The sequence below is a fragment of the Salmo trutta genome, unplaced genomic scaffold (assembly GCF_901001165.1).
Source record: "Salmo trutta unplaced genomic scaffold, fSalTru1.1, whole genome shotgun sequence".
In the NCBI taxonomy this organism is placed as follows: domain Eukaryota; kingdom Metazoa; phylum Chordata; class Actinopteri; order Salmoniformes; family Salmonidae; genus Salmo; species Salmo trutta.
In genome coordinates this window covers 145,001-171,498 of record NW_021822689.1, presented here as the reverse complement: position 1 = coordinate 171,498, position 26,498 = coordinate 145,001, and the positions used below count along the sequence as shown (strand labels likewise).

At 40.6% G+C, this 26,498-nt stretch overlaps 1 protein-coding gene across 1 annotated transcript in view; it reads right to left on the bottom strand.

The window, feature by feature from the left end:
- The window catches only part of LOC115183497 (ras-associating and dilute domain-containing protein), a 41,617-nt gene that overhangs the window by 11,310 nt on the left and 3,809 nt on the right, over positions 1 to 26,498 (bottom strand). The window contains exons 4-8 of the mRNA XM_029744704.1: positions 19,048 to 19,209; positions 17,946 to 18,058; positions 5,622 to 5,810; positions 4,663 to 5,307; positions 4,123 to 4,305 (exon numbers count right to left, since the gene is read on the bottom strand). Of these exons, the coding sequence (XP_029600564.1) occupies positions 4,123 to 4,305; positions 4,663 to 5,307; positions 5,622 to 5,810; positions 17,946 to 18,058; positions 19,048 to 19,209 (1,292 nt within the window). The remainder of the gene's footprint in view (positions 1 to 4,122; positions 4,306 to 4,662; positions 5,308 to 5,621; positions 5,811 to 17,945; positions 18,059 to 19,047; positions 19,210 to 26,498) is intronic.

Here is a 26,498-nt window from a genome sequence, read left to right as displayed (position 1 = left end):
GACCAGGGCCCTATGGCACCCTATTCCCTATATAGTGTACTACTTTAGACCACAGCCCTATTCCCTATATAGTGCAGTACTTTTGGCCAGGGCCCATAGGGAACAATGGACTTACTGAACCTGACTACAACAGTCTACAGTCACCACTGCTGCTGCTAGCTGCTAGCTCACTAACACTGTAGGTGACTATAACACAGGAGAGAAGCCTGCTGCTAGCTCACTAACACTGTAGGTGACTATAACACAGGAGAGAAGCCTGCTGCTAGCAGCTAGCTCACTAACACTGTAGGTGACTATAACACAGGAGAGAAGCCTGCTGCTAGCAGCTAGCTCACTAACACTGTAGGTGACTATAACACAGGAGAGAAGCCTGCTGCTAGCTCACTAACACTGTAGGTGACTATAACACAGGAGAGAAGCCTGCTGCTAGCTCACTAACACTGTAGGTGACTATAACACAGGAGAGAAGCCTGCTGCTAGCTGCTAGCTCACTAACACTGTAGGTGACTATAACACAGGAGAGAAGCCTGCTGCTAGCAGCTAGCTCACTAACACTGTAGGTGACTATAACACAGGAGAGAAGCCTGCTGCTAGCTCACTAACACTGTAGGTGACTATAACACAGGAGAGAAGCCTGCTGCTAGCTCACTAACACTGTAGGTGACTATAACACAGGAGAGAAGCCTGCTGCTAGCTCACTAACACTGTAGGTGACTATAACACAGGAGAGAAGCCTGCTGCTAGCAGCTAGCTCACTAACACTGTAGGTGACTATAACACAGGAGAGAAGCCTGCTGCTAGCTCACTAACACTGTAGGTGACTATAACACAGGAGAGAAGCCTGCTGCTAGCAGCTAGCTCACTAACACTGTAGGTGACTATAACACAGGAGAGAAGCCTGCTGCTAGCTCACTAACACTGTAGGTGACTATAACACAGGAGAGAAGCCTGCTGCTAGCTCACTAACACTATAGGTGACTATAACACAGGAGAGAAGCCTGCTGCTAGCTCACTAACACTGTAGGTGACTATAACACAGGAGAGAAGCCTGCTGCTAGCTCACTAACACTGTAGGTGACTATAACACAGGAGAGAAGCCTGGTGTTGAATAGTCAGACAGCACTAGAAAGGGATGAGAGGGTGTTAAAGTATTAACAAAACATCAACGGCTTGACCTGTTTCTCCATGAAACCCTGAACCCTCTCTCTGTCTAACCTCTGAACCCTGACCCCTCTCTGTCTAACCCCAGAGACCCGGACCCTCTCTCTGTCTAACCTCTGAACCCTAACCCTGTCTCTGTCTAACCCCAGAGAACCTAACCCTCTCTCTGTCTAACCTCTGAACCCTGACCCCTCTCTGTCTAACCCCAGAGACCCGGACCCTCTCTCTGTCTAACCTCTGAACCCTAACCCTCTCTCTGTCTAACCCCAGAGACCCTAACCCTCTCTCTGTCTAACCTCTGAACCCTGACCCTCTCTCTCTCTGTCTAACCCCTGAACCCTAACCTCTACTCTACTCTGTCTAACCCCTGAACCCTAACCCCTACTCTACTCTGTCTAACCCCTGAACCCTAACCCCTACTCTACTCTACTCTGTCTAACCCCTGAACCCTAACCCATACTCTACTCTGTCTAACCCCTGAACCCTAACCCCTACTCTACTCTACTCTGTCTAACCCTAACCCTCTCTCTGTCTAACCCCTGAACCCTAACCTCTACTCTACTCTGTCTAACCCCTGAACCCTAACCTCTACTCTACTCTGTCTAACCCCTGAACCCTAACCCCTACTCTACTCTACTCTGTCTAACCCCTGAACCCTAACCCATACTCTACTCTGTCTAACCCCTGAACCCTAACCCCTACTCTACTCTACTCTGTCTAACCCTAACCCTCTCTCTGTCTAACCCCTGAACCCTAACCTCTACTCTACTCTGTCTAACCCCTGAACCCTAACCCCTACTCTACTCTGTCTAACCCCTGAACCCTAACCCCTACTCTACTCTGTCTAACCCCTGAACCCTAACCCCTACTCTACTCTGTCTAACCCTAACCCTCTCTCTGTCTAACCCCAGAGACCCTGACCCTCTCTCTGTCTAACCCCTGAACCCTAACCCTCTCTCTGTTTAACCTCTGAACCCTAACCTCTACTCTGTCTAACCCCAGAGACCCTAACCTTCTCTCTGTCTAACCTCTGAACCCTAACCCGCTCTCTGTCTAACCTCTGAACCCTAACCCTCTCTCTGTCTAACCTCTGAACCCTAACCCTCTCTCTGTCTAACCCTAACCTCTGAACCCTAACCCTCTCTCTGTCTAACCCTAACCTCTGAACCCTAACCCTCTCTCTGTCTAACCCTAACCTCTGAACCCTAACCCCTACTCTATTCTGTCTAACCCTAACCCTCTCTCTGTCTAACCCTAACCTCTGAACTCTAACCCTCTCTCTGTCTAACCCCTGAACCCTAACCTCTACTCTACTCTGTCTAACCCTAACCCCTAACCCCTGAACCCTAACCTCTACTCTACTCTGTCTTACCCCTCAATCCAAACCCCTGAACCCTAACCCCTGAATCCTAACCCCTGAATCCTAACCCCTGAACCCTAACCCCTGAATCCTAACCCATCATGTGGATAAGATGTTGAAGTTATACTACAAGTACAGCATCAGCTAAGAGTTGAATCCATTCAGATCCTGTAATCTGATAAATTCCTTCAGCAAGTCAACCAGAATAATGATCTTAAACCGTAAAACAAAGCCCTTATTATTAGTGATATTCACTTCGTCAACGACTAGAGCTTTTAAACGACTCCAGAATCATGATTCTTTCAAACGACTCCAGAGTCATGATTCTTTTTACCGACTCCAGAGTCATGATTCGTTTTTCCCGAGTGACTCGTTCATTTTAGTCGTTGGTTTGACCTGACGGCAGCCATGAATTCTACAGCAGCAGGATGAATACACGCTCCTCCGGCTCAGCGGCTCCAGAGACGCGCTCCGACCAGCAACAGTCTGTCATGTGCATGAGGGGAAATAGATCATGCTGCAGGCAGCATAGAGAAGAAAAAGACGTTTACAACTGATCATTGATCGCATGGCGCAAGAATGAATGCAATTCATTGATTATTGAATGTTATGATGGACACAGCTTTTGTAGAACCAAAACATGCACAGCATCTGCGCAACAAACTCGAACTCAAATCGTTTGCGGGGATACTTTGTCTCCTGAGTGGCGCAGTGGTCTAAGGCGCTGCATCTCAGTGCAAGAGGCGTCACTACAGTCCCTGGTTCGATTCCAGGCTGTATCACAGCCGACCGTGATTGGGAGTCCAATAGGGCGGCGCACAATTGGCCCAGCATCGTCTGGGTTTGGCCGGGGTAGGCCGTCATTGTAAAGAACAATTTGTTCTTAACTGACTTTTCGTAACTGAATGTGTTTTAATACTGCAGTTCGCAAATGATAGGCCTGTTGTCCTAATCACACTGGCGGCAGTCAAGCATTCCGCCAAGAGTCGTTCACAATATAGTCCGGATGTGGCCACAACGAGACTTCGTTTCAAAGGTATCAATAAGTAATCGTATTTGTGTGCCTAGCAATTACAAATGCACATTGTTTGGAGCACACCTTGTGTAATAAAAGACTGAGAAAAGCTCCAAAAAGCTCCAATAAGCCCCCTGTGGTGAACGAGAGGCTTGCTGAGTCATGATTCTGTCCAGTTTTTAGTTTATCGTTTGCTGGCAGGGGGTGCTCTGCGTGCTCTGGGCATTACTGAAACAAATTGACCAAATGAGTCAAAATATTTGTTATTTTGTCTGAACGAGTTCAACAGATCCGAGTCAGTAACTTCCATCACTTCTTAATGAAAGTTGGTCTATTGTTTCTCAGGACAAGTAATAACATGCCCCTCTACACCTAAACCTCTCCTACCCCTTCTAAACCCCTCCCTCTCCCTCTAGGCCCCTCCTACCCCTTCCAAACTCCTCCCACTCCCTCTAGGCCCCTCCTACCCTTTCCAAACCCCTCCCACTCCACCTAAACCTCTCCTACCCCTTCTAAACCCTCTCCCTCTAGGCCCCTCCTACCCCTTCCAAACCCCTCCCTCTCCGTCTAGGCCCCTCCCTCTCACCCAGGAGATGGTCTGTATACATCGTACTATCTTCAGCAGCAGTTTGCCGAAGCAGCCTGGTGGGAAGGCGGAGGCAGAGTGCTGTATGCAGAGACACAGCAGATAGGCAGGGGCTAACTTGTGATCGTCTCCGCCCGGCTCGATCAGAGACATGATCCTGCTCACCAGGGCGTCCTCGTGGGCCTGACGGAATTAAATGATTCAGTTCAGTTTGATTCAGTTCAGTTCAACTCAACTCAATAAACATTGGGGCAACTATTCCTGGACTTCCAAAGTGACAACACAGGATAAATACATTGACTGATTACTCTACAACACCTGTTCAGAGTCTAGCTGTAGATAAATATATTCACTGATTACTCTACAACACCTGTTCAGAGTCTAACTGTAGATAAATATATTCACTGATTACTCTACAACACCTGTTCAGAGTCTAACTGTAGATAAATATATTGACTGATTACTCTACAACACCTGTTCAGAGTCTAGCTGTAGATAAATACATTGACTGATTACTCTACAACACCTGTATTTATTTACCTGTTCAAAGTCTAGCTGTAGGCGTCTCTTCTGGTTCTGTCCCGCCAAGATCGTCGTTACGACGCCTGTCCCCCCCACACCCCCGCCTCGGGGTTTCACCAGGTGTGGTTTGAAACTGCGCCTGGCGGGGGGGCCGGTTTGGGAGGACAACACCCCCCTGTCCTTTAACAATGAGCCACACATCTTACAGGTCCCTCCCCCCTCTGTCCCACCCTCTGTCTCCACCCCCCCTCCCCCAGCCTCGTAAAGCTGCCCCAGGGTTCGGAGGCGTGCCAGCGTCTGGGCGGGGAGGGGTTTGGCACCCGTTGGGTCCTTATACAGGAAGATGTAGTGGGCTCCGAACGACAGCAGGTCGCCATGGCGAAGCTGGGTGGATTGCTCGCATCGGGAGAAGTTGACCAGGACCGTCGCGTGGGGGATGGGCTCCACGGCAACGCAGAAGCGGTCGTCCCCGGTGATGGCGGCGGCGGCTGCGGAGGTGTTGTTGTTGGGGGTACTGCAATGGCGACGGGGGGCAGGGACGCGGTGGAGGCGACAGTGGAGTGGCAGGATGTCAGGAGAGGACAGGCAGATGTTTGGTCGGGCTGACGGGGTCTCCTGACCCACAGTGTGCTGCTCTCTGTTCAACAGGTACACCAGGCAGTCCTGGAATATATAACACAATATATATTATATATACTGTATAAATATATATTAAATATATATAATATATATATACTAAATATACTGTATATATAACACTATATATTATATATAACACTATATATTATATATAACACTATATATTATATATACTGTAAATATAAAAATATATATTATATATACTGTATATATAACACTATGTATATTAAATATACTGTATATGTAACACAATATATATTAAATATATATAGTTGGTACCTGTCTGTCTGCTGTATCATATATCCCAACATGTATCCGTCAGGTAGTGTAGTTGGTACCTGTTTGTTGTATCCCTGCAGCAGCAGCAGGTGAGGGGACTGGTAGAGGGAATGTCTCACCCCTCCTCCCCCCGCTCCTCCCCCCTCTCCCTCCTTCTTCCTGGTCGTGGCCCCCCCTTGACTCCCCCTCGTCCTCAGAGGTCCTGGCAGGGTCGAATAGTAACGCTTCGGCTCGTCTGCACCCCCCAACTGATTAGTACAGGGGATACATCAGTTTTAATTAGTATAATATATATATATATATATAATAATGTAATAACATTTAATAATCAAAATCCGACACATTCCATAATTACATTCAATATAATAACAATATGTAACACAATATATGACAATAAAATAGGCTTTAATTAATATAATAATAGTAATATAATAATATTTAAGCCTCAGACACAGTCATTAATAGCAATACTCCAGTGTATTAGTTGGAAAAGGTTTTAATAATTATAATGGATGTATTTAACATAATATAACCCAATATAAACCAACATGTACACAATGTGCTGCTCCTGGAATGGAGCCAGCTAGCTGGATAGTAGTTAAATTAGTTGGAATAGTTATATTAGTTGGCAGAGTTATATTAGTTAGAAAAATTAGGGGTTCATTTTTTTGTTATATGGTCAAATAACTCTAGCATAGCATATAAACTTAAAAAAATCTCATTTGGCTACTAGTTCTAATAGTAGTAATCTTAGTAGTAATTATAATAGTAGTAAAAGTAGTACTAGTTACAATAGTAGTAATAGAAGTAAAGTTATAATAGAAGAAATAGTTGCATAGTTATAATAGTAGTAATAGTAGTAGTTATACTAGTACTAATAGTTATAATAGCAGTAGTAGTAATAGCAATAGTTAGAATAGTAGTAAAAACTACTACTATTGTACTGCAATAATAGCAGTAGTTATAATAAGAGTAGAAGTTATAATAGTAGTAGAAGTTATAATAGTAGAAGTAGTTATAATAGTAGTAATAGTTATAATTGTAGTAATAGTTATAATTGTAGTAGATGTTATACGAGCAGTAATAGTTATAATAGTTATAATAGTAGTAATAGTAGTAATAGTAGTAGAAGTTATAATAGTAGTAGAAGTTATAATAGTAGTAATAGTAGTAGTGGTTATAATAGTAGTAATAGTAGTAATAGTAGTAATAATAGTTATAATAGTAATAGTAGTAATAGAAGTTATAATAGTAGTAGAAGTTATAATAGTAATAATAGTAGTAATAGTTATAATAGTAGTAATAATTATAAGAGTAGTAATAGTAATAGTAGTAATAGTTATAATAGTAATAATAGTAGTAAATAAATAGTAAATAGTAGTTATAATAGTAGTAGTTATAATAGTTATAATATTAGTAATAGTTATAATAGTAATAATAGCAATAATAGTAATAGTTTTAATAGTAGTAATAGTAACAGTAATAATAGTAGCAATAGTTATAATAGTAGTAATAGTAATAGTTATAATAGTAGTAACAGTAATAATAGTAGCAATAGTTATAATAGTAGTAATAGTTATAATAGTAGTAATAGTTATTATAGTAATAATAGTAGTAGTAGTAATAGTTATTATAGTAGTAATACTGGTGATAGTTATAATAATAGTAATAGTAGTAGTTATAATAGTAGCAATAGTAGTAATAGTTATTATTGTAGTAATAATGGTAATAGTTATAATAGTAGTAATAGTAGTAGTTATAATAGTAGTAATAGTGATAATTATAAATCAATCATAATCACTCATTAACTACACATGGTTGATGATATTACTAGTTTATCTAGCCTGTCCTGCGTTGCATATAATCGATACGGTGCACAATCGCGAAAAAGGACTATCGTTGCTCCAACGTGTACCTAACCATAAACATCAATGTCTTTCTTAAAATCAATACACAAGTGTATATTTTTAAACCTGCATATTTAGTTAATATTGCCTACTAACATGAATTTCTTTTAACTAGGGAAAATGTGTCACCACTGCAACAGAGTCAGGGAATATGCAGCAGTTTGGGCCGCCTGGCTCGTTGCGAACTGTGAATATTATTTCTTCCTAACAAAGACAGCCAACTTCGCCAAACGGGGGATTATTTAACAAAAGCGCATTTGCGAAAAAAGCACAATCGTTGCACGGCTGTACCTAACCATAAACATCAATGCCTTTCTTAAAATCAATACACAGAAGTATATATTTTTAAACCTGCATATTTAGCTAAAAGAAATCCAGGTTAGCAGGCAATATTAACCAGGTGAAATTGTGTCAGTTCTCTTGCGTTCATTGCGCGCAGAGTCAGGGTATATGCAACAGTTTGGGCCGCCTGGCTCGTTGCGAACTAATTTGCCAGAATTTTACGTAATTATGACATAACATTGAAGGTTGTGCAATGTAACAGCAATATTTAGACTTAGGGATGCCACCCGTTAGATAAAATACGTAACGGTTCCGTATTTCACTGAAAAAATAAACGTTATATTTTCGAGATGATAGTTTCCGGATTCGACCATATTAATGACCTAAGGCTCGTATTTCTGTGTGTTTATTATGTTATAATTAAGTCTATGATTTGATATTTGATAGAGCAGTCTGACTGAGCGGTGGTAGGCACCAGCAGTCTGACTGAGCGGTGGTAGGCACCAGCAGGCTCGTAAGCATTCATTCAAACAGCACTTTCCTGCGTTTGCCAACAGCTATTCGCTGTGCTTCAAGCATTGCTCTGTTTATGACTTCAAGCCTGTCAACTCCCAAGATTAGGCTGGTGTAACCGATGTGAAATGGCTAGCTAGTTAGCCGGGTGCGCTCTAATACATTTACACCTGGACATTTACACCTAGGACATTTACACTAGGACATTTACACCTGGATCTTGCAGCTAACTAGCTGCTACCTGAGTGACTATTGGCAACGTCGGTCTCGGAATTAACACACACTATTACGGAGCTAGCTAGCTAGCCAGCTGAAGAATTCCGTCAGCCACTCGTGGGCTACTCCTGAGCTAGCCAGCTGAAGTGTCTCCTGGGCTACAACTCACCTATCCTGACCCGTTTTACTGCCGATGCGGAGCCCCATTGGGTCTTCACGACTGGATCACCGACGTTATCTGCCCGAGGGAGTTGTCCAACTGGCCCCTCCGTCGCGACGTAACCTGATCGCCCATCTGCGGCCAGCTAATCGTTAGCTGTCTTTTCGGCTGCGATCTGAATAGGTCTGTCGGACACTTTTCTTGGGCCACTATAACTAACTATTTTGCCAACTTGGACAGGTCCCCCCTTCCACACGGAACCCCACTAACCCACAGACGGAAACGCACGAGGCGGCTAAAAACAGACCTCCCTCCCATCCTCCACCAGCTTGCTACCTATGGCCCGGCTAGCTGTCTGATTCTCACTGGACCCTCTGATCACTCGGCTAAGCATGCCTCTCCTTAATGTCAATATGCCTTGTCCATTGCTGTTCTGGTTAGTGTTTATTGGCTTATTTCACTGTAGAGTCTCTAGCCCTGCTCATTATACCTTATCCAACCTCTCAGTTCCTCCACCCACACATGCTATGACATCTTCTGGTTTCAATGATATTTCTAGAGACAATATCTCTCTCATAATCACTAAATGCCTAGGTTTACCTCCTCTGTACTCACATCCCACCATACCTTTGTCTGTACATTATACCTTGAAGCTATTTTATCGCCCCCAGATACCTGCTCCTTTTTCTCTCTATTCTGGACGTCACAGACGACCAATTCTTATAGCTTTTAGCCGTACCCTCATACTTATCCTTCTCTGCTCCGCTGGGGATGTAGAGGTGAATCCAGGCCCTTCAGTGCCTGGCTCCACACCTACTCCCCAGGCGCTCTCTTTTGATGACTTCTGTAACCGTAATAGCCTTGGTTTCATGCATGTTAACATTAGAAGCCTCCTCCCTAAGTTTGTTTTATTCACTGCTTTAGCACACTCTGCCAACCCGGATGTCCTAGCTGTGTCTGAATCTTGGCTTAGGAAGTCCACCAAAAACTGTGAAATCTTCATCCCTAACTACAACGTTTTCAGACAAGATAGAACGACCAAAGGGGGCGGTGTTGCAATCTACTGCAGAGATAGCTTGCAGAGTTCTGTCCTGCTATCCAGGTCTGTACCCAAACAATTTGAACTTCTACTTTTAAAAATCCACCTCTCCAAAAACAAGTCTCTCACCGTTGCCGCCTGCTATAGACCCCCCTCGGCCCCTAGCTGTGCTCTGGACACCATATGTGAACTGATTGCCCCCCATCTATCTTCAGAGCTCGTGCTACTAGGCGACCTAAACTGGGACATGCTTAACACCCCAGCCATTCTACAATCCAAGCTTGATGCCCTCAATCTCACACAAATTATTAATGAACCCACCAGGTACAACCCCAAAGCCGCAAACACTGGCACCCTCATAGATATCATCCTAACCAATGTGCCCTCTAATTACACCTCTGCTGTTTTCAACCAAGATCTCAGCGATCACTGCCTCATTGCCTGCACCCGTAATGGGTCAGCGGTCAAACGACCTCCACTCATCACTGTCAAACGTAGCCTGAAACATTTCAACGAGCAAGCCTTTCTAATCGACCTGGCCCTGGTATCCTGGAAGGATATTGACCTCATCCCGTCAGTAGAGGATGCCTGGTTATTTTTTAAAAATGCCTTCCTCTCCATCTTAAATAAGCATGCCCCTTTCAAGAAATTTAGAACCAGGAACAGATATAGCCCTTGGTTCTCCCCAGACCTGACTGCCCTTAACCAACACAAAAATATCCTGTGGCGTTCTGCATTAGCATCGAACTGCCCCCGCGATATGCAACTTTTTAGGGAAGTTAGAAACCAATACACACAGGCAGTTAGAAACGCCAAGGCTAGCTTTTTCAAACAGAAATTTGCTTCGTGCAACTCCAACTCTAAAAAGTTCTGGGACATTGTAAAGTCCATGGAGAATAAGAACACCTCCTCCCAACTGCCCACTGCACTGAGGATAGGAAACTCTGTCACCACCGATAAGCCCACTATAATTGAGAATTTCAATAAGCATTTTTCTACGGCTGGCCATGCTTTCCACCTAACTACCCCTACTGCATTCAACAGCACTGCACCCCCCACAGCTACTCGCCCAAGCCTCCCCCATTTCTCCTTCTCCCAAATCCATTCAGCTGATGTTCTGAAAGAGCTGCAAAATCTGGACCCCTACAAATCAGCTGGGCTTGACAATCTGGACCCTTTCTTTCTAAAATTATCTGCCGAAATTATTGCAACCCCTATTACTAGCCTGTTCAACCTCTCTTTCGTGTCGTCTGAGATTCCCATAGATTGGAAAGCAGCTGCTGTCATCCCCCTCTTCAAAGGAGGTGACACTCTTGACCCAAGTTGCTACAGACCTATATCCATCCTACCCTGCCTTTCTAAGGTCTTCGAAAGCCAAGTCAACAAACAGATTACCGACTATTTTGAATCCCACCGCACCCTCTCCGCTATGCAATCTGGTTTCAGAGCTGGTCATGGGTGCACCTCAGCCACGCTCAAGGTCCTAAACGACATCGTAACCGCCATCGATAAGAAACATTACTGTGCTGCCGTATTCATTGACCTGGCCAAAGCTTTTAACTCTGTTAATCACCACATCCTCATCGGCAGACTTAGTAGCCTTGGTTTCTCAAACGATTGCGTCGCCTGGTTCACCAACTACTTCTCTGACAGAGTTCAGTGTGTCAAATCGGAGGGCCTACTGTCTGGACCTCTGGCAGTCTCTATGGGGGTACCACAGGGTTCAATTCTTGGGCCAACTCTTTTCTCTGTATACATAAATGATGTCGCTCTTGCTGCTGGTGAATCTCTGATCCACCTCTACGCAGACGACACCATTCTGTATACTTCTGGCCCTTCTTTGGACACTGTGTTAACAACCCTCCAGACGAGCTTCAATGCCATTCAACTCTCCTTCCGTGGTCTCCAACTGCTCCTAAACACAAGTAAAACTAAATGCATGCTCTTCAACCGATCGCTGCCTGCACCTGCCCGCCCATCCAGCATAACTTCTCTGGACGGTTCTAACTTAGAATTTGTGGACAACTACAAATACCTAGGTGTCTGGTTAGACTGTAAACTCTCCTTCCAGACTCACATCAATCATCTCCAATCCAAAGTGAAATCTAGAATTGGCTTCCTATTTCGCAACAAAGCATCCTTCACTCATGCTGCCAAACATACCCTCGTAAAACTGACCATCCTACCAATCCTCGACTTCGGCGATGTCATTTACAAAATAGCCTCCAATACCCTACTCAACAAGCTGGATGCAGTCTATCACAGTGCCATCCGTTTTGTCACCAAAGCCCCATATACAACCCACCACTGCGACCTGTATGCTCTCGTTGGCTGGCCTTCACTTCATCATCGTCGCCAAACACATTGGCTCCAGGTCATCTACAAGACCCTGCTAGGTAAAGTCCCCCCTTATCTCCGCTCACTGGTCACCATAGCAGCACCCACCTGTAGCACGCGCTCCAGCAGGTATATCTCTCTGGTCACCCCTAAAGCCAACTCCTCCTTTGGTCGTCTCTCCTTCCAGTTCTCAGCTGCCAATGATTGGAACAAACTACAAAAATCTCTAAAACTGGAAACACTTATCTCCCTCACTAGCTTTAAGCACCAGCTGTCAGAGCAGCTCACAGATCTCTGCACCTGTACATAGCCCATCTTTAATTGAGCCCAAACTACTACCTTTTCCCCTACTGTATTTATTTATTTTATTTATTTTGCTCCTTTGCACCATATTATTTATATTTTAACTTTTAACTTTCTTCAAACTACAAATCTACCATTCCAGTGTTTTTTCTTGCCATACTTTATTTACTTTGCCACCATGGCATTTTTTTTTGCCTTTACCTCCATTATCTCACATCATTTGCTCACATTGTATATAGTCTTATTTTTTTTCTACTGCATCATTGATTGTATGTTGTTTTACTCCATGTGTAACTCTGTGTTTTTGTATGTTGTCGAACTGCTTTGCTTTATCTTGGCCAGGTCGCAATTGTAAATGAGAACTTGTTCTCAACTTGCCTACCTGGTTAAATAAAGGTGAAATAAAAAAAAAATTAAAAAAAATAGCGTTTCAAACGTCACTCGCTCTGAGACTTGGAGTAGTTGTTTCCCTTGCTCTACATGGGTAACGCTGCTTCAAGGGTGGCTGTTGTCGATGTGTTCCTGGTTCGAGCCCAGGTAGGAGTGAGGAGAGGGATGGAAGCTATACTGTTACACTGGCAATACTAAAGTGCCTATAACAACATCCAATAGTCAAAACTATATGAAAAACAAATCGTATAGAGAGAAATAGTCCTATAATTCCTATAATAACTACAACCTAAAACTTCTTACCTGGGAATATTGAAGACTCATGTTAAAAGGAACCACCAGCTTTCATATGTTCTCATGTTCTGATCAAGGAACTTAAACGTTAGCTTTTTTACATGGCACATATTGCACTTTTACTTTCTTCTCCAACACTTACTTTTTGCATTATTTAAAGCAAATTGAACATGTTTCATTATTTATTTGAGGCTAAATTGATAGTATTTATGTATTATATTAAGTTAAAATAAGTGTTCATTCAGTACTGTTGTAATTGTCATTATTACAAATACATTTTTGTAAAATTCGGCCGATTAATCGGCATCGGGTTTTTTTGGCCCTGCAATAATCGGTACCAGTATTAGTATCGGCGTTGAAAATTCATAATCGGTCGACCTCTAGAAATAATAGTAGTAATAGTAATAGTTATAATAGTTATAATAGTAGTAATAGTAATAGTTATAATAGTTATAATAGAAGTAGTAATATTAGAAGTTATAATAGTAATAATAGCAGTAATAGTTATAATAGTAATAATAGCAGTAATAGTTATAATAGTAGTAATAGTAGTAGTAGTTATAATAGTAGTAATAGTTATAATAGTAATAATAGCAGTAATAGTAATAATAGCAGTAATAGTTATAATAGTAGTAATAGTAGTAGTAGTTATAATAGTAGTAATAGTTAGAATAGTAGTAATAGTAGTAATAGTTATAAAAGGTATAATAGTAGTAATAGTAGAAGTTATAGTAGTAGTAGTTATAATAGTAATAATAGCAGTAATAGTAGTAATAGTGATAAAAGTAGTAATCGTAGTAATAGTAATAGTTATAATAGTAGTAATAGTAGTAATAGTAATAGTAATGGTAATAGTTATAATAGTAGTAATAATAGTAGTTATAATAGTAGTAGTAGTTATAATAGTAGTAGTAGTTAAAATAGTAGTAATACTTCTAATAGCAGTAATAATTATAATAGTAATAATAGTAGTTATAATAGCAGTAATAGTTATAATAGTAATAATAGTAGTAATAGTTATAATAGCAGTAATAGTAGTAATAGTTATAATAGCAGTAATAGTAGTAATAGTAGTAATAGTTATAATAGTAATAATAGTAGTAATAGTTATAATAGCAGTAATAGTAGTAATAGTTATAATAGCAGTAATAGAAGAGTAGTAGTTATAATATTAGTAGTAGTTATAATAGTAGTAACAATAATAATAGTTATAATAGCAGTAATAGTAGTAATAGTAGTAGTTATAATAGTAGTAATAGTAGTAGTTATAATAGCAGTAATAATTATAATAGTAATAATAGTAGTAATAGTTATAATAGCAGTAATAGTAGTTATAGTTATAATAGTAGTAATAGAAGTAAGAGTATTAGTTATAATATTAGTAGTAGTTATAATAGTAGTAACAATAATAATAGTTATAATAGTAGTAATAGTAGTAGTTATAATATTAGAAGTAGTTATAATAGTAGTAATAGTAGTAGTTATAATAGTAGTAACAATAATAATAGTTATAATAGTAGTAATAGCAGTAATAGTTAGAATATTAGAAGTAGTTATAATAGTGGTAACAGTAGTAATAGTTATAATCGTAGTAATAGTGGTAATAGTTATAATAGCAGTAATATTAGTAGTAGTTATAATAGTAGTAACAATAATAATAGTTATAATAGTAGTAATAGTAATAATAGTAGTAATAGTTAGAATAGTAGTAATAGTAATAATAGTACTAGTAGTTATAATAGTAGTAATAGTAGTAGTTATAATAGTAATTATAGTTATAATAGTAGAAGTAGTTATAATAGTAGTAATAGTTATAATAATAGTTGTAGTTATAATAGTAGTAGTAATAATAGTAGTAGTAGTAATAGTTATAATAGTAGTAATAGTTCTAATAGTAGCAATAGTAGTAATAGTTATAATAATAGTTGTAGTTATAATAGTAGTAGTGATAATAGTAGTAGTAGTAATAGTTATAATAGTAGTAATAGTTATAATAATAGTTGTAGTTATAATAGTAGTAATAATAGTAGTAGTAGTTATAGTTATAATAGTAGTAATAGTTATAATAGTAGTAATAGTTATAACAGTAGTAACAGTAGTAATAGTCATAATAGTAGTAATAGTTATAATAGTAGTAATAGATTTAATAGTAGTAGTAGTTATAATATTAGTAGTAGTTATAATAGTAGTAGTAGTAGTAATAATAGCTATAATAGTAGTAATAGTAGTAGTAATAATAGTAGTAATAGTAGTAGAAGTTAAAATAGTTATAATAGTTATAATAGCAGTAATAGTAGTAATAGTTATAATAGTTATAATAGTAGTAATAGTTATAACAGTAGTAATAGTTATAATAATAGTAATAGTAGTAGAAGATATAATAGTAGTAATAGTTATAATAGCAGTACTAGTAATTATGGTAGTAGTAATAGTAGTAGTAGTTATAATATAAGTAGTAGTATTAAAACTAGTAATAGTAGTAGAAGTTATAATAGTTATAATAGTAGTATTTATAATAGTAGTAATAGTAGAAGTAGTTATAATAGTAGTAATAGTAATAGTAGTAGTAATAGTAGTAATAGTAGTAATAGTAGAAGTAGTTGTAATAGTAGTAATAGTTATAATAGTAGTAATAGTAGTAGACGTTATAATAGTTATAATAGTAGTAATAGGTTTAATAGTTATAATGGTAGTAATAGTAGTAATAGTTATAATGGTAGTAATAGGTTTAATAGTTATAATGGTAGTAATAGTAGTAATAGTTATAAGAGTAGTAGTAGTTTTAATAGTAGTAATAGTAGTAACAGTAGTTATAATAGTAGTAGTAGTTATAATAGTTATAATAGTAGTAATAGTAGTAGTAGTAGTAATAGTTATAATAGTAATAGTAGTAAAAGTTATAATAGTAGTAATAGTTATAATAGTAGTAATAGTAGGTATGGTAGTAGTAATAGTAGTAGTAGTGATAATAGTAGTAGTAGTAGTAGTATTTATAATAGTAGTAATAGTAGTAGTAGTAGTAGTAGTTATAATAGTAGTTATAGTTATAATAGTAGAAGTAGTTATAATAGTAGTAATAGTTATAATAGTAGTAGTAATAATAGTAGTAGTAGTTATAATAGTAGTAGTAGTAATAGTTATAATAGTAGTAATAGTTCTAATAGTAGTAATAGTAGTAGTAGTAGTAATTGTTAAAATAGTAGTAGTAGTAGTTATAATAGTAGTAAAAGTAGTAATAGTTATAATAGTAGTAATAGTAGTAGAAGTTATAATAGTTATAATAATAGTAATAGTAGTAATAGTTATAATAGTAGTAATAGTTATAATAGTAGTAATAATAGTAGTTATAATAGTTATAATAGTAGAAGTAGTTATAATAGTAGTAATAGTTATAATAGTAGTAGTAGTAATAGTAGTAACAGTAGTAATAGTAATAATAGTAGTAATAGTAGTAATAGTTATAATAGTAGTAATAGTAGTAGTAGTAGTAATAGTTAAAATAGTAGTAGTAGTAGTTATAATAGTAGTAAAAGTAGTAATAGTTATAATAGTAGTAATAGTAGTAGAAGTTATAATAGTTATAATAGTTATAATAGTAGTAGTAGTAATAGTTATAATAGTAGTAATAGTTCTAATAGTAGCAATAGTAGTAATAGTTATAATAGTTGTGGTAGTTATAATAGTAGTAGTAGTTATAATAGTAGTAGTAGTAGTAGTAGTACTAGTTATAATAGTAGTAATAGGATTAACAATAGTAATAGTCATAATAGTAGTACTAGTAGTAATAGTTATAATAGTAGTGGCAGTAATAATAATAGTAATAGTTATGATAGTAATAGTAGTAATAGTAGTAACAGTAGTAATAGTAATAATAGTAGTAATAGTAGTAATAGTTATAATAGTAGTAATAGTAATAGTTAAAATAGTAGTAGTAGTAGTTATAATAGTAGTAATAGTTATAATAGTAGTAATAGTAGTAGAAGTTATAATAGTTATAATAGTTATAATAGTAGTAATAGTTATACTAGTTATAATAGCAGTAATAGTTATAATAGTAGTAATAGTTATAATAGTAGTAATAGTAGTAAAAGTTATAATAGTAGTAATATTTATAATAGTAGTAATAGCAGTTATGGTAGTAGTCATGGTAGTAGTAGTTATAATAGTTATAGTAGTAGTAGTAGTAGTTATAATAGAAGTAGTAGTTGTAATAGTAGTAGAAGTTATAATAGTTATAATAGTAGTATTTATAATAGTAGTAATAGTAGTAGTAGTTATAGTAGTAGTAATAGTTATAATAGTAGTAATAGTTATAATAGTAGTAATAGTAGTAAAAGTTATAATAGTTATAATAGTAGTAATAGTTATAATAGTAGTAATATTAGTAATAGTTATAATAGTAGTAATAGTAGTAATAGTTATAATAGTAGTAATAGTAGTAACAGTAGTTATAATAGTAGTAATAATAGTAGTAATAGTTATAACAGTAGTAGCAGTTATAATAATAGTGGTAGTTATAATAGTAGTAATAGTAGTAGTAGTAGTAATAGTTATAATAGTAATAGTAGTAGTAATAGTTATAATAGTAGTAATAGTTATAATAGTAGTAATAGTAGTAGTAGTAGTAATAGTAGTAATAGTTATAATAGTAATAGTAGTAATAGTTATAATAGTAGTAATAGTAGTAATAGTAGTAGTAGTTATAATAGGAGTAGTAGTAGTATTTATAATAGTAGTAATAGTAGTAATAGTTATAATAGTAGTTATAATAGTAGTAATAGTAGTAATAGTAGTAATAGTAGTAATAGTAGTAATAGTTATAATAGTAGTAATAGTTATAATAGTTATAATAGTAGTAATAGGTATAATAGTTATAATGGTAGTAATAGTAGTAATAGTTATAATAGTAGTAATAGTAGTAGCAGTTCTAACAGTAGTGTACCTGGTTGAGACTGGTCTCACTGAGGGAGCGGCAGAAGGTGGTCCCAGGTCGAGGTAGTGTCAGAGTTCCTTTAGTTCTGTTCTTCTGTAGCTTCCTAGCCTGGGCGTTGATATCTAGAGAGAAGAGGAGAGGGTTCATGTAATAAAGAAGAGTAGGAGAGATGTGGCTCACCAAAACACAGACCAGGAATCAGCTGAATCAGTTGAATCAGGTGTAAAGACAGACTAAAAGAATCAGATAAACCTGATGAATCAGCTGAATCAGCTGAATCAGGTCTAACAAGCAGACTAGAAGAATCACATAAACCAGATGAATCAGCTGAATCAGCTGAATCAGGTCTAACAAGCAGACTAGAAGAATCACATAAACCTGATGAATCAGCTGAATCAGCTGAATCAGGTCTAACAAGCAGACTAGAAGAATCACATAAACCAGATGAATCAGCTGAATCAGCTGAATCAGGTCTAACAAGCAGACTAGAAGAATCACATAAACCAGATGAATCATGCAATTCGAGTGAAGTGAGTGAGTGAGTACATGGACATGCACCAACATCCACACAGAGACAAAACCCACAGCAACCACATAACACAGAGACAAGACACACAGCAATCACATAACACAGAGACAAGACCCACAGCAACCACATAACACAGAGACAAGACCCACAGCAACCACATAACACAGAGACAAGACCCACAGCAACCACATAACACAGAGACAAGACCCACAGCAACCACATAACACGGCGACAGAATCTATGTCAGATGGTTACTGTAGATGGATGTCCTATATACACTGAGCTGTAGAATGTGGTCCTGTAGATGGATGTCCTATATACACTGAGCTGTAGAATGTGGTCCTGTAGATGGATGTCCTATATACACTGAGCTGTAGAATGTGGTCCTGTAGATGGATGTCCTATATACACTGAGCTGTAGAATGTGGTCCTGTGGGGATGTTGTGGATGGGTTGACAGGGTTTAGGTGACCGGGGAGGGGCACGGGGAGGGTCTCGAGCAGTTCCAGATGGTCTCCGTGGGTGATGACAGACAGACAGCCAGGTGACAGGTGACAGACACCCTACCTGTGGCCACGCCCACCTTTAGAGCCAGGGGTGTTGGGCTGTACCACCCGGCCACGCCCACCTTTAGAGCCAGGGGTGTTGGGCTGTACCACCCGGCCGGAACGCAGAGGGGAGGAGATGATTCTACCTAGACCAGACCGGACCATTAGGGCTGCGAGGAAGGGGGGTGTTTTGGGTCCTACGGAAGGACAGGGCAGAGAGGGGTGTCTCAGAAACTAACACCCCCCAGACACTACACATACATGGTACAGTCTGGCATGCACATGCTAAGAACACGAAAGGAGAACACGGGTTAGGTTAGTTAGAAAAACACACTAAGGGTCTGTGATGCTGGCGTGCGTGTGTGTGAACACGATACGCTTAGTGCATTCCCCCTTTAAGTAGTAAGGTTTGGCAACATAGTTTGGTGAGCACCTTATCCGTTAACTCAGCGCTGTGAGACACACACACAGCCTGAGAGAATGTACACCAGTCTTGTAGTACCTGAATCCAGGACTCACGATTTCCTTAACTCGTGAATCGACTCGGACTCGACAATTGGTGACTTTGTTGTCAGAAAGTCTCTCTTCCTTGCATTAGCTACTATATAAGCAGTCTAGCTTTACTTAGCTTTCTGTCCCGACTTAGTTTATGGTCTTACTTAGCTTTCTAGCCTAACTTAGCTTTCTAACCTTACTTAGCTTTCTAGTCTTACTTAGCTTTCTAGCCCTACTTAGCTTTCTAGCCTTACTTAGCTTTCTAGCCTAACTTAGCTTTCTAGTCTAACTTAGCTTTCTAGCCTAACTTAGCTTTCTAGCCTAACTTAGCTTTCTAGCCTAACTTAGCTTTCTGTCCCGACTTAGTTTATGGTCTTACTTAGCTTTCTAGCTTTACTTAGCTTTCTGTCCCGACTTAGTTTTATGGCCTTACTTAGCTTTCTAGTCTTACTTGGCTTTCTAGCCCTACTTAGCTTTCTAGTCTTACTTAGCTTTCTAGCCCTACTTAGCTTTCTAGCCTTACTTAGCTTTCTAGTCTTACTTAGCTTTCTAACCCTACTTAGCTTTCTAACCTTACTTAGCTTTCCAGCCTTACTTAGCTTTCTAGTCTTACTTAGCTTTCTAACCCTACTTAGCTTTCTAACCTTACTTAGCTTTCTAACCTTACTTAGCTTTCTAACCTTACTTAGCTTTCTAGCCCTACTTAGCTTTCTAGCCCTACTTAGCTTTCTAGCCCTACTTAGCTTTCTAGCCTAACTTAGCTTTCTAGCCCAACTTAGCTTTCTAGCCTAACTTAGCTTTCTAGCCTAACTTAGCTTTCTAGCCTAACTTAGCTTTCTCTCGGACTTGGACTCAAATGTTGGAGGTTTGGGACTCGACTTGGACTGGAAGTTTAGTGACTTGACTACATCACTGGTATACACACACCCTGCTAGCCAGCACCCAGAGCCGAGTCAGTATACAGTATTTCCATGAACACTGTAACCTAGAGAGAGGATGGGCATGGAGGAGTGCGTTAGTGTTATGATGACTGAACTGTTACTGCTGTGTGTTTGGAAAGGTTGCAAGTTGAATCTATCTGTGTATTAAATCCATGTAAAAGTCACTGATCAAACACACACAAACACACGCTGCCGCATTGCACATGTCAATCCTCTAACACTGATGTATCCTAGACTTACTAGACAGATGGGTCACTAGTCTCTCCAGACAGATGGGTCACTAGTCTCTCCAGACAGACGGGTCACTAGTCTCTCCAGACAGACGGGTCACTAGTCTCTCCAGACAGATGGGTCACTAGTCTCTCCAGACAGATGGGTCACTAGTCTCTCCATACAGACGGGTCACTAGTCTCTCCAGACAGACGGGTCACTAGTCTCTCCAGTCTCTCCAGACAGATGGGTCACTAGTCTCTCCAGACAGATGGGTCACTAGTCTCTCCAGACAGACGGGTCACTAGTCTCTCCAGACAGATGGGTCACTAGTCTCTCCAGACAGACGGGTCACTAGTCTCTCCAGACAGATGGGTCACTAGTCTCTCCAGACAGACGGGTCACTAGTCTCTCCAGTCTCTCCAGACAGATGGGTCACTAGTCTCCCTAGACAGATGGGTCACTAGTCTCTCCAGACAGATGGGTCACTAGTCTCTCCAGACAGACGGGTCACTAGTCTCTCCAGACAGACGGGTCACTAGTCTCTCCAGACAGACGGGTCACTAGTCTCTCCAGACAGATGGGTCACTAGTCTCTCCAGACAGATGGGTCACTAGTCTCTCCAGACCGATGGGTCACTAGTCTCCCTAGACAGACGGGTCACTAGTCTCTCCAGACAGATGGGTCACTAGTCTCTCCAGACAGACGGGTCACTAGTCTCTCCAGACAGATGGGTCACTAGTCTCTCCAGACAGATGGGTCACTAGTCTCTCCAGACAGATGGGTCACTAGTCTCTCCAGACAGATGGGTCACTAGTCTCTCCAGACCGATGGGTCACTAGTCTCCCTAGACAGACGGGTCACTAGTCTCTCCAGACAGATGGGTCACTAGTCTCTCCAGACAGACGGGTCACTAGTCTCTCCAGACAGACGGGTCACTAGTCTCTCCAGACAGACGGGTCACTAGTCTCTCCAGACAGATGGGTCACTAGTCTCTCCAGACAGACGGGTCACTAGTCTCTCCAGACAGACGGGTCACTAGTCTCTCCAGACAGATGGGTCACTAGTCTCTCCAGACAGACGGGTCACTAGTCTCTCCAGACAGACGGGTCACTAGTCTCTCCAGACAGACGGGTCACTAGTCTCTCCAGACAGATGGGTCACTAGTCTCCCTAGACAGACGGGTCACTAGTCTCTCCAGACAGATGGGTCACTAGTCTCTCCAGACAGATGGGTCACTAGTCTCCCTAGACAGACGGGTCACTAGTCTCTCCAGACAGATGGGTCACTAGTCTCTCCAGACAGATGGGTCACTAGTCTCTCCAGACAGACGGGTCACATGTCTCTCCAGACAGAGAGGGTTGCTAGACAGAGGGGTTGCTGCCAGCAGTGTACCAATGCTCCAGTTTAACAATTCTGTACAAGTTGCGCATCAGTTGGAACAGAAAGGAAGAGTTGGAAATGCAAAGCAAGTCACCAGTAATGTCACTGCCGTATCTGCTTGTTGCCATAGCTAAACATGAGCACAATTCCCACCAGCATTTTAAGCCCCGCCTACACAAATGTGTGATTTGTTGTGAGACTTGTCTGTTTGAAGAGAACCCTCCCCGTAACAATTTTCCTTACATTTGGAAATGTCAGTGACATCTTCCCCCAGACCTTGTTTGTTGCCTAGGAACGATGTTCCAAGGTCTGAGAAATCCAACACTATAGACTTGTTATCAGCAGTATAGGACTATATCTGGACTGTGAACCATGTGGCTGCTTAGATGTTCCCAGCTGTAAAACACGTTTATGACAACTGCTGATGCAAAAATGGCTTTTTATAAATACATTTGATGGATGAATTTGACTAAGATCAGGAGTTGTTTTACTGACCACAGGGACCCAGAGTGTACCCTGTTCAGGTTAAAACTCCTGACACTATATTTTACTCAGTTTCATAAAGACGTTGAACCAGGAAGTGGAATTCTACTCAACAACATTCTAATCACTCCTTCATAAAAACATCAAACCCCTGGTGCTTTTCCCCCTGGTCGGTCTCCCCTGGCCGGTCTCCCCTGGCCGGTCTCCCCTGGTCGGTCTCCCCTGGTCGGTCTCCCCTGGTCGGTCTCCCCTGGCCGGTCTCCCCTGGTCGGTCTCCCCTGGTCGGTCTCCCCTGGTGCTTTTCCCCTTGACACTTCAGCTTTCAATCAATCAATCCACCAGCTAACCACGCATCTACCCTGTACTTAATGCCCCCCTGGCCGGTCTCCCCTGGTCGGTCTCCCCTGGCCGGTCTCCCCTGGTCGGTCTCCCCTGGTCGGTCTCCCCTGGCCGGTCTCCCCTGGTCGGTCTCCCCTGGTCGGTCTCCCCTGGTCGGTCTCCCCTGGCCGGTCTCCCCTGGTGCTTTTCCCCTTGACACTTCAGCTTTCAATCAATCAATCGACCAGCTAACCACGCATCTACCCTGTACTTAATGCCCCCCTGGTCGGTCTCCCCTGGTCGGTCTCCCCTGGTCGGTCTCCCCTGGCCGGTCTCCCCTGGCCGGTCTCCCCTGGTCGGTCTCCCCTGGTCGGTCTCCCCTGGTCGGTCTCCCCTGGCCGGTCTCCCCTGGCCGGTCTCCCCTGGTCGGTCTCCCCTGGCCGGTCTCCCCTGGTCGGTCTCCCCTGGTCGGTCTCCCCTGGCCGGTCTCCCCTGGTCGGTCTCCCCTGGCCGGTCTCCCCTGGTCGGTCTCCCCTGGCCGGTCTCCCCCTGGCCGGTCTCCCCTGGTCGGTCTCCCCTGGCCGGTCTCCCCTGGTCGGTCTCCCCTGGCCGGTCTCCCCTGGTCGGTCTCCCCTGGTCGGTCTCCCCTGGTCGGTCTCCCCTGGCCGGTCTCCCCTGGCCGGTCTCCCCTGGCCGGTCTCCCCTGGCCGGTCTCCCCTGGTCGGTCTCCCCTGGCCGGTCTCCCCTGGCCGGTCTCCCCTGGTCGGTCTCCCCTGGCCGGTCTCCCCTGACCTGGACTAGACTGGGAAAAGACCACTGTCAGCAATATACACCTGATATACAGATACACTACACAGTCTGAGGGACAGAGATAGACAGAAAGAGAGAGAGAGAGAGAGAGAGAGAGAGAGAGAGAGAGAGAGAGAGAGAGAGAGAGAGAATGAGAGAAAGAAAGGGAGAGAGAGAGAGCGAAAGAGGGAGAGTGAGTGAGTGAGAGAGAGATAGCGAGAAAGAGAGTAAGAGAGAGAGAGAATGAGAGAGAGAGAGAGAGAGAAGAGAGTACGAGAGAGAGAGAAAGAGAGTAAGAAAGAAAGAGAAGAAAAGAGAGAGAGCAAGAGAGAGAAAGCGAGAGAAGAGAGCGAGAGAAGAGAGCGAACACCAATTTACTTTACACAAAGGGTGGCTGAAAGGTAGCTGATAGTTCCAGTATAATAATAACCGAGAGACAATGATGATAATGGTGACAGGTAGGTAGAACCTCAAATCCAGAGCCGACTAGCGGAAAATAATGTCCATGTGCCATTAACCAAGACAAGTAACCCTAGTCGCTCCTGTAAGTGGCTCTGCTAAATGACTACAATAACATTGAGCCACTCCACTACAATAGCTATGTGACAATTCCAGCCATCTGAAGACTGTTCTTCCGTTCTGCTGTCCTGACAGGCCAAACAGCAGGAGTTAACCAGCTGTGGGTTACTGCTGAGTTTGACATGTGGATCAGGGGGGCAGTCAATACCAGGTACACACTCTCTCTCTATCTACACACACATACATTTCTACACACACACACCACTACACACAAACCACAGAGCCACCAGGGACTTCTGAGTGAGGCCAGACCATTACTACTAATGTAGAGTGGTAGTGTTGGTATCATTACTACTAATGTAGAGTGGTAGTGTTGGTATCATTACTACTAATGTAGAGTGGTAGTGTTGGTATCATTACTACTAATGTAGAGTGGTAGTGATGGTATCATTACTACTAATGTAGAGTGGTAGTGATGGTATCATTACTACTAATGTAGAGTGGTATCATTACTACTAATGTAGAGTGGTATCACTACTACTAATGTAGAGTGGTAGTGATGGTATCATTACTACTAATGTAGAGTGGTAGTGATGGTATCATTACTACTAATGTAGAGTGGTATCACTACTACTAATGCAGAGTGGTAGTGATGGTATCACTACTACTAATGTAGAGTGGTAGTGATGGTATCATTACTACTAATGTAGAGTGGTAGTGATGGTATCATTACTACTAATGTAGAGTGGTATCACTACTACTAATGTAGAGTGGTAGTGATGGTATCACTACTACTAATGTAGAGTGGTAGTGATGGTATCATTACTACTAATGTAGAGTGGTATCACTACTACTAATGTAGAGTGGTAGTGATGGTATCATTACTACTAATGTAGAGTGGTAGTGTTGGTATCATTACTACTAATGTAGAGTGATAGTGTTGGTATCACTACTACTAATGTAGAGTGGTATCACTACTACTAATGTAGAGTGGTAGTGATGGTATCATTACTACTAATGTAGAGTGGTAGTGTTGGTATCATTACTACTAATGTAGAGTGGTAGTGTTGGTATCATTACTACTAATGTAGAGTGGTAGTGTTGGTATCATTACTACTAATGTAGAGTGGTAGTGATGGTATCACTACTACTAATGTAGAGTGGTAGTGATGGTATCATTACTACTAATGTAGAGTGGTATCATTACTACTAATGTAGAGTGGTAGTGATGGTATCATTACTACTAATGTAGAGTGGTAGTGTTGGTATCACTACTACTAATGTAGAGTGGTAGTGTTGGTATCATTACTACTAATGTAGAGTGGTATCATTACTACTAATGTAGAGTGGTAGTGATGGTATCATTACTACTAATGTAGAGTGGTAGTGATGGTATCATTACTACTAATGTAGAGTGGTAGTGTTGGTATCACTACTACTAATGTAGAGTGGTAGTGATGGTATCATTACTACTAATGTAGAGTGGTATCATTACTACTAATGTAGAGTGGTATCATTACTACTAATGTAGAGTGGTAGTGTTGGTATCACTACTACTAATGTAGAGTGGTATCATTACTACTAATGTAGAGTGGTAGTGTTGGTATCACTACTACTAATGTAGAGTGGTAGTGATGGTATCATTACTACTAATGTAGAGTGGTAGTGTTGGTATCATTACTACTAATGTAGAGTGGTAGTGTTGGTATCACTACTACTAATGTAGAGTGGTATCATTACTACTAATGTAGAGTGGTAGTGATGGTATCACTACTACTAATGTAGAGTGGTAGTGATGGTATCATTACTACTAATGTAGAGTGGTATCATTACTACTAATGTAGAGTGGTAGTGTTGGTATCACTACTACTAATGTAGAGTGGTATCACTACTACTAATGTAGAGTGGTAGTGTTGGTATCATTACTACTAATGTAGAGTGGTAGTGTTGGTATCATTACTACTAATGTAGAGTGGTAGTGTTGGTATCATTACTACTAATGTAGAGTGGTAGTGTTGGTATCATTACTACTAATGTAGAGTGGTAGTGATGGTATCATTACTACTAATGTAGAGTGGTAGTGATGGTATCATTACTACTAATGTAGAGTGGTAGTGATGGTATCACTACTACTAATGTAGAGTGGTAGTGTTGGTATCACTACTACTAATGTAGAGTGGTATCATTACTACTAATGTAGAGTGGTAGTGATGGTATCATTACTACTAATGTAGAGTGGTAGTGATGGTATCACTACTACTAATGTAGAGTGGTAGTGTTGGTATCATTACTACTAATGTAGAGTGGTAGTGATGGTATCACTACTACTAATGTAGAGTGGTAGTGAT